The sequence below is a fragment of the Diceros bicornis genome, chromosome 18, assembly GCF_020826845.1.
Source record: "Diceros bicornis minor isolate mBicDic1 chromosome 18, mDicBic1.mat.cur, whole genome shotgun sequence".
NCBI classification, from domain to species: domain Eukaryota; kingdom Metazoa; phylum Chordata; class Mammalia; order Perissodactyla; family Rhinocerotidae; genus Diceros; species Diceros bicornis.
This window is the reverse complement of record NC_080757.1, coordinates 50,342,406-50,355,941: the sequence shown is the minus strand read 5'-3', so window position 1 is coordinate 50,355,941 and position 13,536 is coordinate 50,342,406. Positions and strand designations below refer to the sequence as shown.

Below are 13,536 nucleotides of genomic sequence, written 5' to 3'. Positions count from 1 at the left end.
CTTTTGCTGCATCCCATATGGTTTGATATGCCATATTATCATTTTCGTTTGTTTCCAGATAGTTTTTGATTTCTCCTTTAATTTCATCAATGATCCATTGGTTGTTCAGTAGCATGTTGTTTAATCTCCACATTTTTGTCACTTTCCCAGTTTTTTTTTCATAGTTCATTTCCAGTTTCATAGCCTTATGGTCTGAAAAGATGCTTGTTATGATTTCAATCTTCTTAAATTTATTGAGGCTTGCTTTGTTTCCCAACATATGGTTTATCCTAGAGAATGTTCCATGCGCGCTTGAGAAGAATGTGTGGTCAGCTGTTTTTGGATGGAGTGCTCTGTATATGTCTACTAGGTCCATCTCGTCCAGTTTTTCATTTAAGTGTACTATTTCTTTATTGACTTTTTGTCTGGATGATCTATCCATTGATGTAAGTGGGGTGTTAAGATCCCCTACTATTATTGTGTTGTTGTTGATGTCTCCTTTTAGGTTTGTTAATAGTTGCTTTACGTACATTGGTGCTCCTATGTTGGGTGCATATATATTTATAAGTGATATGTCTTCTTAATGGAGTGTCCCTTTTATCATTATATATTTCCCTTCTTTGTCTTTCTTAACCTGTTTTATCTTGAAGTCTACTTTGTCTGATATGAGTATGGCAACACCTGCTTTCTTTTGTTTGCCATTAGCTTGGAGTATTGTCTTCCATCCTTTCACTCTGAGCCTGTGCTTGTCTTTAGTGCTAAGATGTGTTTCCTGAAGGCAGCATATTGTTGGGTCTTGCTTTTTAATCCATCCTGCCACTCTGTATCTTTTGATTGGAGAGTTCAATCCATTTACATTTAGGGTAATTATTGATATATGAGGGCTTAATGTTGCTATTTTGTCACTTATTTTCTGGTTCTTTTGCATTTCCTTTGTTTCTTGTCCCATTTGTTTCAGACTGCCAATTAAGTTTGGTCGTTCTGTCTTATGACTCTTCTAGTTTTCTCTTTGTTTATCATATGTGGTTTTGTTTTAATTATTTGTTTAGTGGTTACCTTGAGGTTTGGGCAAAAAATCTTGTGTATGAGATAGTCCATTATCTGATGGCCTCCTATTTCCTTATACTAAGTCAATTCAATCACTTTCCTCTTCTCCTTCTAAGTTGTTCTTGTTATACCTTATTCTATCTTGTGTTGTGGCTGTGTGTTTACAGTGATGAGGTTAAATTTATTTTTGGTGAGTTTCTTCCTTTGATCTTTGAATTTAGTATTTAAGTGTTTGCTAACCTATTCCGGTAAAGATCTACAATTTTTCTGAGTTTGTCTACCTACTTTTCTCCTTGCTCCAAGCTTTGTGTTCCCTTTCTCTTCTTTTTTTCAGGCCTGAGGGCCTTCTTGAGTATTTCTTGTAGTGGGGGTCTCGTGGCCATGAACTCCCTTAGCTTTTGTTTATCTGGGAGAGTTACTATTTCTCCATCATACTTGAAGGATATTTTTGCTGGATAGAGTATTCTTGGCTGAAAGTTTTTGTCTTTCAGTATTTTGAATATATCATTCCAGTCTCTTCTAGCCTGTAAAGTTTCTGTTGAGAAATCCGCCGAGAGCCTGATGGGAGTTCCTTTGTACGTTATTTTTTGTTTTTGTCTAGCTGCCCTTAATATTGTTTCTTTGTCATTGACCCTGGCTAGCCTTACCACTAGGTGTCGTGGTGAAGGCCTTTGTCTGTTAATATATATAGGTGACCTGTTGGCTTCACTTACTGGTATTTCCTGCTCCTTCCCCAGATTTGGGAAATTCTCAGCTATTATTTCCTTGAATAGGCTCTCTGTTCCTCTTTCCCTCTCTTCTCCCTCAGGAATACCTATAATTCTTATGTTACATTTTCTAATAGAGTCAGATATTTCTCAGAGTCTTTCTTCATTTCTTTTTAGTCTTAGTTCTCTCTCCTCTTCCATCTGGAGTATATCTGTATTCCTATCCTCTAAAGTGCTAATTCTTTCCTCCATATTGTCAGCTCTGTTCTTTAAAGATTCCAGATTCTCCTTTATCTCCTCCATTGTGTTCTTCATCTCCATCAGCACTGATTGGTTTTTCTTTATGATTGCAATCTCTTTTGTGAAGAAACTCCTAATCTCATTGAATTGTTTGTGTTGTCTCGTATTTCGTTGAGTGTTTTTATGATAGCTATTTTGAAATCTCGGTCATTTAGATTATGGATTTCTGTGTCTTCGGGGTTGATTTCTGGGTGCTTGTCATTTTGTTTCTGGTCTGGTGATTTCATATATTTTTGCATTGTGGTTCCTGTGTTGGTTTTGTTTTTCCCATCCTGGAAATCTCTGGTTGCAATTTCCACCTTCCGCCACTGTCTGGTGGTAAAGGGCTGTGTAGTCTAAGCCCCCTGCGCTCTGCCCCGGTTTTTCTGCTGCGATCCGCAGTTTTGTTTTTTGTTTTTTGTTTTTGTGTTTTTTTCCCCCTGCGATCCACAGGTCCGGTCGTTTGATCAGGTCTGCCGCGGATCGCTTGGTCTGGTCTGGTCGGTTGAGCTGCAGAGTCCGGGTTGCGGGGAGGGGGGAGCTCTCTCTTTTGCCCTCTGGGTCCCTGATGTGGGAGGCTTCTCGTTTGCCCCTTTTTATCTGCTCTCTGGGGTGCTCAGATGTTGATGGTAGCCCTGTGGCTCTTCTGAGTCCTCTGTGTGGGAGTTTCCCACTGGCTGAGAGAGTCCGAAGAGCCACGTTTCCCCGTGGAGGGCCGCCCCTCCCCCCTCTCTGGGAACCTCTCGGATCCTGATGGCTGATCTGATGGGGAGGGAAAGGAGTTCTCCTTACCTCTCTCCACTTCCTCCAGGGGCCCAGCACGTTCTGCTCTCAGATGTGCAGCAGTGTGGATCTTTCCGCTCTACCTTTTCACTGTCTGGGATTCCGTTGTTGGTCTGTGACTGTTCCTTTTGTTGTATCTTGTCGGGGAAGAGTTCACGGGAAAGCTCACTCCGCCATGATGCTGACGTCACTCCTAGGAATCGAATTTTACTTTTTAATACGTTTTACAATGTGTTTCTTATAAGTGGTGTGTTTAGTTCACTTATTTTTAATGTGGTTATTGCTATAGTTATGTTTAAATCTGCCATTGTGGTTCCATCTGTGCTTTGCTCCTCTCTTCCTTCTTGCCACCTCTTGTTTATTAGTAGTACCATTTTATTTCCATACTACCTTTTTAGCTGTACTTTTTTCTATTATTTTTTATATATAAACTACAATGGGAATATTTACTTATAATAGTCTATACTCCAACCTTATTATACTACTTCACACAAAATGTAAATGCCTTCAAATAAATACACTTCTATTTTCCCCTTTTCTTTTTTATGAGTTTGTTTTCACATATTATATTTCTACATATATTATATATCTTTTTATACTTTATAATTATGTATGCTTCAAATATATATAAAACAGAGAGAGAAATGGAGAGAGAGATTTTAAGGTTCTATTATATTTACCCATTCATATCCCTTTCTGGGACTTTTAACTCTTTCTTTTGGATCTCACATTTTATATGGTATAATTTACCTTTATCCTAAAGGACATCTTTAGCATTTCTTGTAATCCATGATTGGTAGAGACAAATTATCTCAGGTTCTAACTGTGTGAAAATGTCTTTATTTTGTATTTTTCTTTAATAATTGAAGGATACTTTTGTTTGATATAAAATCCTATAAAGAATGTAGGATTCTAAGTTCATAAGTGTGTGTTTGTTGACCTTTCAGTATGGTATATCATTCCATTTTTTTCTGACTCCATTTACTCTGATGTGCAGTTAGCCATTATCCATAGCATTGTTCTCCTTTATGTAATGTGTCTCTTTTTTTCTGGCTATACTCAAATATTTTTCTTTATCATTGGTTTATAGGAATTTGTAGTTTCATGAGGCTGTTTTTAATATTGCTTAGGGTTCTTTAAATTTTTGGATCTGTGGGTTAATATTTTATATCAATTTTGGAAATTTTTTCCTCAATATTTCTCCCTCTGTCTCATTTCCTTTCACTTCTCTTTCTGGGACTCCATTTATACTTTTGTTAGACATTTGGTATTGACCCACAGATCTCAGATACTCTGTTTAGGCTTTTTATTCTTCATTTCTCTTTGTGTTATAAATTGGACAATGTCTATTTACCTGTCTTCAAGGTCTCAGATACCTTCTTTTCTTGTATTCAGACTGTTTTTAAGCCCAACAAAATAAACCCCTCATTTCTGATATTGTACATTTCCATTCTAACGTTACCATTTGTTCTTTTTTATAGTTTCAGTTTCTCTATTTTCAATATTTTCTCCATCTGCTCACTCATATTGTCCATATTTCCCACAAGATCTTATAACGTATTTATCATAGTTATTTTAAAACCTGTGTGTGTTAATTCCAACATTTGGACCATGTGACTGATGACTCATATCAGTGACTGATATTTTCCTCTTCCCTATGGGTTACATTTTTCTGCTTCCTCATATGTCTTGTAGTTTTTATTGTATGCTGGGAATTGTTGTAAAAAATCAGTAAACACTGAAATAAGCAATGCCCAGAAAATGACATGACTCTTACTCTGTCGGGCTGTTGATATGGATGGATAAATTGATCTAATTTGTAACTGGCAAGTATCTGGGATTTTGTACAGCTTGTATTAGATTTAGTTCACCCCTAGCTTCAAACATTTTAAAGGAAGAATCAGATCTTTCCCTTCAGCATAACTTCATATTCTAGTACAGGTAAAATTCTAGAGAACTCTCTATGTTATACAGCCCCATTGCCAAATTTATCGACAACAGGAGATATCTCCCTGATTTTCAGCCTACTACTATTTCTGTTTTTTTTGTTTTGGGGGGATTTTTGTGTTTTTTACTACTAGGGAATTAACCTACCTCTCTACTCTTGACTATGGCTGACCATGCCTTGAGAGATCTCTTCATCTTACCACCCCACATCCAGACTTTAGCATGTCAAGGCATTGTACCCAGCCAAGGTCCATTCTACCTCAGCATATCTCTCTCTGCTCACTTGTCCAATAACCAGCCCTTGGTGGGCTTCCTTCACACAGTAAGGCTCCATGCACCTTAATGATGTCTTATACAGGTAAAGAGCATATGCACCTTAGTGTGGCTATCTCTCAGCTTTTCCTTCCTGTCTCCAGCCTTTGGCATACTGTCCCCATGCACTTGGTGAAGTTCTCAAGGTAAAGAATTGATAGATGGTGTAAACTCATTTTGTGAGTTGGGCACCATGTAACTCTACTCTGTCATACCAGCCCACATGTGACCATAAAATTATGTTTAATCTGGGGTGTTCTCCTTATTCATGTCTAAAATTGTTCTCTCCTCCTTCTGCAATGCTCCTAAAGATGACAGCAGCCACAGGTATCATCTCCTCTAAGAATAGCTCCTCCCTTATGAATGTTATTATTCTTTTTAGCTTTCTTTATGCCCTCATCTATCTGATGGATTAAAAATTGCTGGTATTTATTCTTTTGATAAGAGGGATGACAGTCTCTTGCAACTAACTGGAAGCAGAAGATCCTTGAATTATTTTTTAAATATACTGTTGACCACTGTCTTGTGTAAGATCTTTACATCTTTATTCATAATTGGAATGGAGTGTTTTGTAACTGTGGTGAAGCATGTGCATTTATGAGTGTGTGATTTTTGAGATTTGATATCAGGCTTATTTTAGCATCATACAATGGACACCATCCTGGTGTCCAGAGACTGCAGAGAATATACAAAAACTGGCAGCATCAAACGGTGTGAATAGATTTGAAATCCCTCCAGTAACAACAATGTACAGTTAACACCCAGATTGTAGCATGTCAATTTGCAGCTTGTGTCTCTAGGTGAACGCATAAGATAATTGTTTCCTTTACCAGGTTTCCAAGTCATACCTAGATGCTATAATGATCTTGCATATTTATCTTAACCTCTTTAATGTATTATCTGTATCCAAACTGTCTAAGATCACCTTTCCACTCTTTTTCTTCAAGAAATGAATCTTTCATCTATTTTTCTAGTTCATGGCAGCAGCCGATAATACCACATAATGCCTACATTTATGCAGAAGCCTCTGACTGTGATATCGTTGGTAAAACAAACTCCTATAGTAAGCTCAATAAAGTATCTCTGAAGAGGGATTTTATGAATTGCTTATTTTGCATTTTGCAGATATTGCTATTTTGGGAGAAGCACAAGTAAAAAGGGCTGGAGACACCACAGGCTTGTTGAGATTGAACAAGTTCTCTCTTCACTTAATGAGATGAGAAAGACAATAGGGGGCATGGCTCTCTGGAGACAGAAAATCTGCACAATTGCAAGGGTTCACTTATTAAAGTTAAAGCATGAAAGAAAAGCTCTTTTATCACTGTGAGTATCAGAGTGCCATAGATATTTTTCAGTCAATGCATTAAAAAACAAACCCAAGGTGTAAAAAAAGAGAAAACAAACAGAAAATAAAAATAAATTTCTGCATCTACAAAACTGAATAAAGTATAATACCCAGTCTAGTCAATCGTCCTAGAGGTTATCTATTAGCAGACTAGCAGGTGGAATTTATAACATTTCGAGCCAATGTTAGGGGAAAAGTTGAAGTAAAGTAAGTTCTCCTGTAATATTCACTCTCTTTCAAATCTTCCACTCTGGTAGGTGACAGAAACATTGGGATGTGGATCTTTTTGCCCAGTATCCATGTGCCAATGCCCTGTTTTAGATGCTATATAGTTATGCTACTGACTCTTCCCTGGATGTCCTGACTGTCTCATGTATCCTACTTGCTCTTATCTAGATGTCATGACTCCCTCCATGTCTCTTAAGTGATGGTAGCTCACTCTTCACACCTACTGTGTGCATGGTGGGCACTATCCTTGCTCCTAAAAACCATATCTCCTCTCATTAGCACCCTAATGTCCATGGTACATTGGCTATCAATCAATGCTTTGTCTATGAATACTTTGATTAAGCATCAAGGAGATAGGAGGCTTGGCACATAATAGAATCTCAATAAATACTTGCTAAATAAATAAGTAATGAGAATTCATGGAGAATCATCGATAAGGAGATAACCATGATTTAAGAAAAATCTTTAATATTAATCTGGCAACTCTGTATAACAATTATTTGTATAACAACTCTGTATAACAGCATCTGTAGAGATGCCAGTCATTGAGCAAGAATTCAGACAAGATATAATCTTGTAAAATTAGAAATTAGGAATGCAGAAAGGTTTTGAAGTAAGATATAATGCAAGTATAACAAAAATTTCCAACTTTGAAATTAAGAATACAGGAAGATCAACAGTAAAAAATAATTGAAAATTTGAGCCTGGAGACTAAAGAAATCATGCAATCACTAACAGAAATAGGGACTGTGTGAAGATGACTGGACGTGAAGAAAACTGAGTATAAAGTGTTGATGAATTAACCAGCAGAAAGGGAGAGCATCCCACCGGAATCCCAGGAGAGAGGCAGAATCTGAACAGAGAGTTAAAGGACACGTATCCCATGAAATTGTGTGGGATATCCAACGGCCAGAGAGCAGCAAGAGAAATGAACAAAGGATAAATCTACATTGTGTCATCTCTGTGGAAGAGGACAAAATACTCAAGAAATGAGCCAGAGAGCTATATGTTTAATTTTCATCATTTCTTGATCTCGTTAAATGATAATCTGCTCAGACAGTTTTAGAAGGTTAGGAAATGACTGTACATTTACGTTGGCTTGCATTCATATTAGCAATTTTCTTCTGTGTAGGCTATTGATTCTAGGAGTTGGATTTTGCCCTCTTCTTTTGGAGTATACCATGGTGAAAATAAATCAAAACAGTTACATGTGGGAACTTTCTCCTCATTTATACTTCCTTGCTCCTGGACAACAACGACGTGATCCTCTCTCTCAATTATTAATCATCAATAAAACAGGTAATAATGTGGTGAATACTCCATTTCCAAATACATTCCCTATTCGGAGCATTACTTAAAAAACATAATCATGAGAGAGAAAAATGAGCTTTTGACTTCAGTGTGTGTTAAAAACAATTTATGAGGTTTGGAGACAATGAATATAAGCCCCAAACAGAGCAGGAGCTAGGAAAGAATTTGCCAAGGAGAAAGAAATGATCTGGCGGCAGTTTGCAAAATGAGTTTGTATCAAAAAACATTTTTACAGCTTGAGACATAATTCACTTGTCACACAATTTATTCATTTAAAGTGTATAATTCAATGGTTTTTAGTATATTCACAGAATTGTGTAACCCTCACCACAATTCAATTTATAATATTTTTATCTCAACAAGAAACCCCATACTCATTAGTAGTCACTTCCACTCAATCTGCCCCCAGCTCTGGGCAAACATAAATTTACTGTCTGTCTATGGATTTGCTACTCTGGACATTCGCATAAGTAGAATCATACAATATTTGATCTTTGTGACTGACTTCTTTCACTTAGCATGATGTTTTTAAGGTTCATCTATGGTGTAGCATGTATCAATATTTCATTTTTTTAATTGTCGAATATTCTACTGTATGGATATACCACATTTTGTTTATTATTCATCAGAAGATAGATATTTTGTTTTTTCCCAATAATTGGCTATTATGAATAATGCTGCTATAAATGTCCATGTGCAAGTTTTTGTGTGAACATATGTTTTTCATTTCTTTGGGTTATAAACCTAGGAGTAGAATTGTTGGGTCATATGGTGACTAACCATGTGAGGAACTGACAAACTCTTTTTTAAAGTGACTGCACCAATTTACTTTTACACTAGCAATTTGTGAGGGTTCTAATTCCTACACATCTTTACCAACACTTGTTATTTTTCTGTCTCTTTTATCATACCCATCCTAGTGTGTGTCAGGTAGTATCTTGTGGTTTAATTTGCATTTTGCTAATGGCTAATGATGTTGAGCATCTTTGCATATGCTTGCTGACCAGTTGTATATCTATCTTCTTTGGAGAAGGGTCCTTTTTTTCCCCCATTTAAAAAGTGTGTTGTATGTGTTTTTTATTGAGTTCTAAGTGTTCTTCATACATTCTGGATACATGTCTCTTATCAGATACAATAGATTCTCATTATTCACAGATTATATATCTGCAAACTTGTCTACTCAGTAAAATATATTTGTAACCCCAAAACCAATACTCATGGCATTTTCATGCTCATTCATAGACATGTTCAGAAAAGTGAAAATTTTGCCACCTGATGCACACATTTCCAGCTGAGGTAGAACAAGGCGATACTCTGCCTTCTTGTTTCATTGCTCACACTGTAAACAAATATCCTTTCTGTAGTCTATTTGGTGCCACATTTTTCTGCTTTTTATTGGTGATTTTGCTGTCTAAAATGGCCCCCAACTAGGTTGATCTCCATAATATATAAAGAACTCACACAACTGAACAACAAAAAAACAAACAACCCGATCAAAAAATGGGCAGAGGAAATGAACAGACACTTCTCCAAAGAAGATATACAGATGGCCAATAGGCACAAGAAAAGATGTTCAACATCACTAATCATCAGGGAAATGCAAATCAAAACAACATTAAGATATCACCTCACGCCCGTTAGAATGGCTATAATCACCAAGACAAAAAACAACAAATGTTGGAGAGGATGTGGAGAAACAGGAACCCTCATACACAGCTAGTAGGAATGCAAACTGGTGCAGCCTCTATGGAAAACGGTATGGAGATTCCTCAAAGAATTAAAAATAGAGATGCCCTGTGATCCAGCCATCCCACTACTGGGAATCTATCCAACGAACCTGAAATCAACAATCCAAAGAGGCTTATGCACCCCTATGTTCATTGCAGCATTATTCACTATAGCCAAGAAGTGGAAGCAACCTAAGTGTCCCTCGACTGATGATTGGATCAAGAAAATGTGCTATATATATACAATGGAATACTACTCAGCCATAAAAAAAGACAAAATCGTCCCATTTGCAACAACATGGATGGGCCTGGAGGGTATTATGTTAAGTGAAGTAAGCCAGAAAGAGAAAGACAGACACTGTATGATCTCACTCATATGTGGAATATGAACAAACACATGGACAGAGAAAACTGTATTGTGGTTACCAGGGGCATTGGGGGTGGGGGTTGGGCACAAGGAGTGAAGGGAGACATATATGTGGTGATGGACAAACAAAAATGTACAACCCAAAATTTCACAATGTTAAAAACTATTAAAGCATCAATAAAAAAAAAATGGCCCCCAACTATAGTTCTGAAGTGCTATCCAGTGTTTCTGAGTCAAGAAGGCTGTGATGTACCTTATAGAGAAAATATGTGTGTTAGATAAGCTTCGTTCAGGCATGAGTTATAGTGCTGTTGGCTGTGAGATCAATGTTAATGAGTCAACTATATATGTATATAAACATACGTAAAATAAGGCAATGTATTGATTGGTCAAAGAAACCGTTGTAACCAGAGGCTCAGAGGAACGTAACCCTGGGTTTCCCCAAAGAGCAATGGCACAACATTCAGTAATTCAGTGTTTGTGGTGACTTTATAGAACATCACTACCATGAATAATAAGAATCAACTGTAAATGTTTTGCATATATTTCATCTCATCCTGTAGATTGTCTTTTTACTTTCTCATTGGCGTCCTTTGAAACATAATGTTTTAATTTTTATGAAGTCTGACATATTTTTTTTCCTTGCTTGTGCTTTTGGTGTCGTAATTAGGTTAGGCTTTGCCTAACCCAAGATCACAAAGATTTACTCCTGTATTTTCTTCTAAGGGTTTTATACTTTTAGTTCTCACATTTAGGTCTGTGATCCATTTTGAGTTAATTTTTGTGTATGGTGTGAGGAAGGGATCCAACTTCAATGGAAATTCAGTTATCTTCCTGGGAGGGGCAGGCCACCAACCTTTCTTATTATCCCCAGCTCCATGTTGCAGAAACTCAATACCAGACAAGAGTGGCTGAGAGGTCTGGCATTCTCTTCTTCCATCTATCCCCTACTCATAAGGTGGAAGCTGTATCCTAGGAACAAGAGGCCAAAAATAGTGTGGGCCAATCATCCTTGCCCCAGTTCCTCCCAAGAAGATATTCTAGTCCTAGACTGGGCTTGAGGGGGAAGGATGCCTGAGCTCCTGGCTACACTCATTCAGAGTGGAGCTTCTGTCATGCTAATTGAGGAGGGTGAGTGAAAGTATAGGTTTTTGGCTCAAATGCCACAGTTTCTAAGTCTTCTTACCCAGATTTAATAGATTTTCTTAAATAAATGGGGGGTTTTTTCATGTTCTTTATGCCCTTAAGAAAATCAAGAGATTTTAACTTGTTGGTTTTTTTAGTAATTTTCACAAGTTGTGATTGTTTTTCTGGGAAGAAGGTCCACAGAGCACTTCACAAAGCCGTTCAACAAGTTGTCTTTCTGTATCAAGAAGCATTTTGAAAATCAATTAATAATCTAGCAGTGGTGAAATGAGATTTAGCAAATTTGATGGTTAATTAGTAGAAATTATCTGTGTCATTAAAACTTTATTGGTTATGGCCATTCATTGCAAGATCCAAGGGAAAAAAATCGATTCCAAATGCCATATGGTGCTAAAAACGACTTTCACATTAGCAGTAATCATAAGCAAATAAACATATTACAAAGTAAACTCCATGAGAAGTGAAGAGATTTTTAATTCAGAGTGGCAAACAGGTTATCAGGTGGAAAAATATCCTGACAGTCCATATTACAGTATCACATAATGACATTAATTATAATTTCACTGCCCAACTTGACATCATCGATTTTCTTAGTTTTGTGATACCTGATATATTTAACTGCAAATTAGGAGCAAGCATTGATAACTTTATACATCCTGTGGAGCATCAGAACATAGCTTTGGAAGTGGATGCATTTGGAACTAGAAATGGCACTGATGACCCATCTTACAATGGAGCTATCACAGAGTCTGGTAATGGAAAGGTATGCTGGTCTCTATTTAATAATTTTTCCCAAAGGTGTGGAAAGCTAATATAATATCAATATATTCAGGTCTCCAATTTAGGAAACAAAATGAAAAACAAATACTGCTTTCATTTATTACTTAGTGAATTGTAGACATTACTACGATAAATAATTCATATATCAACCACTGTCTACCAAAACAAATGCTGTGTATTAGCAAAATAAGTACTATACAATACCCACTGTCAAGTGCATATTTAAGTCCAAAGAATTCATATTTCCTCTCAAGGATTTTATAATACATATATTCTAAAACTTCTATTTTATTCTTAAACAATAATAATACTTGATTCTAGCCTAAAGCCAGGCATCTGGTATCCTGAAAATTAGATACAAGCTATATACGTATTTTGTTTTACTTACACAGTGTTTGGTTTTTGTTTTGATTATTTGACACCATTTTAAAAACATGATTTTTTAATTAAAATATTGAATTTTGACCTCTATAGAAAAAAATTGAAGATCATTGAGAATTTATAACCTTACTTTTTGTATTTTAGAATTACAGCTTTTCATTAGCATGCAATACCAAAAGACTGAATTCCTTTCCAGTTCTTATGGATATTGTTAGTAATGCGCTACTTGGAATGGTTAATGCATCAGCACATATCCAAACTGACAGAAGTACATTTTTGGGGCTAAGTACAGGATCTTGTAGACTCTCTTCCATCAGGAATCTCCCAGGCGCTCTTTTAAGTGTTGAAATCTTATTCTAATTAGTAAACCACTGTATAATAAATTAGCATTTGGATTCATGCTAGCTCTGTGGTTTTGTAAAATCAATCCACTTTTCAGAGTTTCAATTTCTTTAATGTAAAATAAAACTGACAAAATATTTTTCAAAGACAATGTGAGGTAGTGAAAGTGAAATCCTACAGTGCTATCACTAGTGTCAAAATAATGAAAGAAAGAGGGGAAGAACCAAAAAAAGAAAGAAAGAGAGAAAGAAATAGAAGCCATATTATTATTACTTTTAGAAATGCTACAAAAGAAAAAAATTTAGGACAAAGTTCAGGCTGGAACTGCAGATTGGTTACATTAGAATTACTCTAGTTCCTTGTCAAAAATATTAATTCCTTGGGCCTACCCCAGGCCTACCAAACTGGCTTTTCCATACATGGAGCAAAAAAATCTTATTTCTTAAAAATGGCCCAGGTTATTGGAATGTGTACAGCACTTTAAGTTTAGAAACCAGGATACCTATCAGAGTTTGTAATTATTCCTTTTTGATTATTTCCTAAACATATTTCTCCATCTTAGAGAGTTCTTTGAGCACAGAGACCATGTATTTTTAATGCCACGTAGTGCCCTGTACCTAGAATAGGGCCTGACACATAATAAGCACTAAATGACTTATTTGTTAAATCCATAAATGAATGTCAGAGGTCAATAAATTATCTATATCCCACTCAACTCTAGGGTTTTGTGATAATATATATTGCTAATAACTGTTTACCCCAGGGCACATAAAATGGACCAGGTACCCATCATTATTTTCATATGCTCCAGCAGGAGCTTGCCTTACCTTCTTGTTACATACCTCTTTGTGTGCT

General features: G+C 36.4%; 1 protein-coding gene across 1 annotated transcript in view; it reads left to right on the top strand.

Annotated features, from left to right (window-relative positions):
* The window catches only part of LOC131417958 (ABC-type organic anion transporter ABCA8-like), a 67,119-nt gene that overhangs the window by 33,846 nt on the left and 19,737 nt on the right, over positions 1-13,536 (top strand). The window contains 5 exon segments of the mRNA XM_058562056.1: positions 6,180-6,224; positions 6,227-6,377; positions 7,760-7,926; positions 11,808-11,941; positions 12,484-12,619. Coding sequence (XP_058418039.1) covers positions 6,180-6,224; positions 6,227-6,377; positions 7,760-7,926; positions 11,808-11,941; positions 12,484-12,619 — 633 coding nt within the window.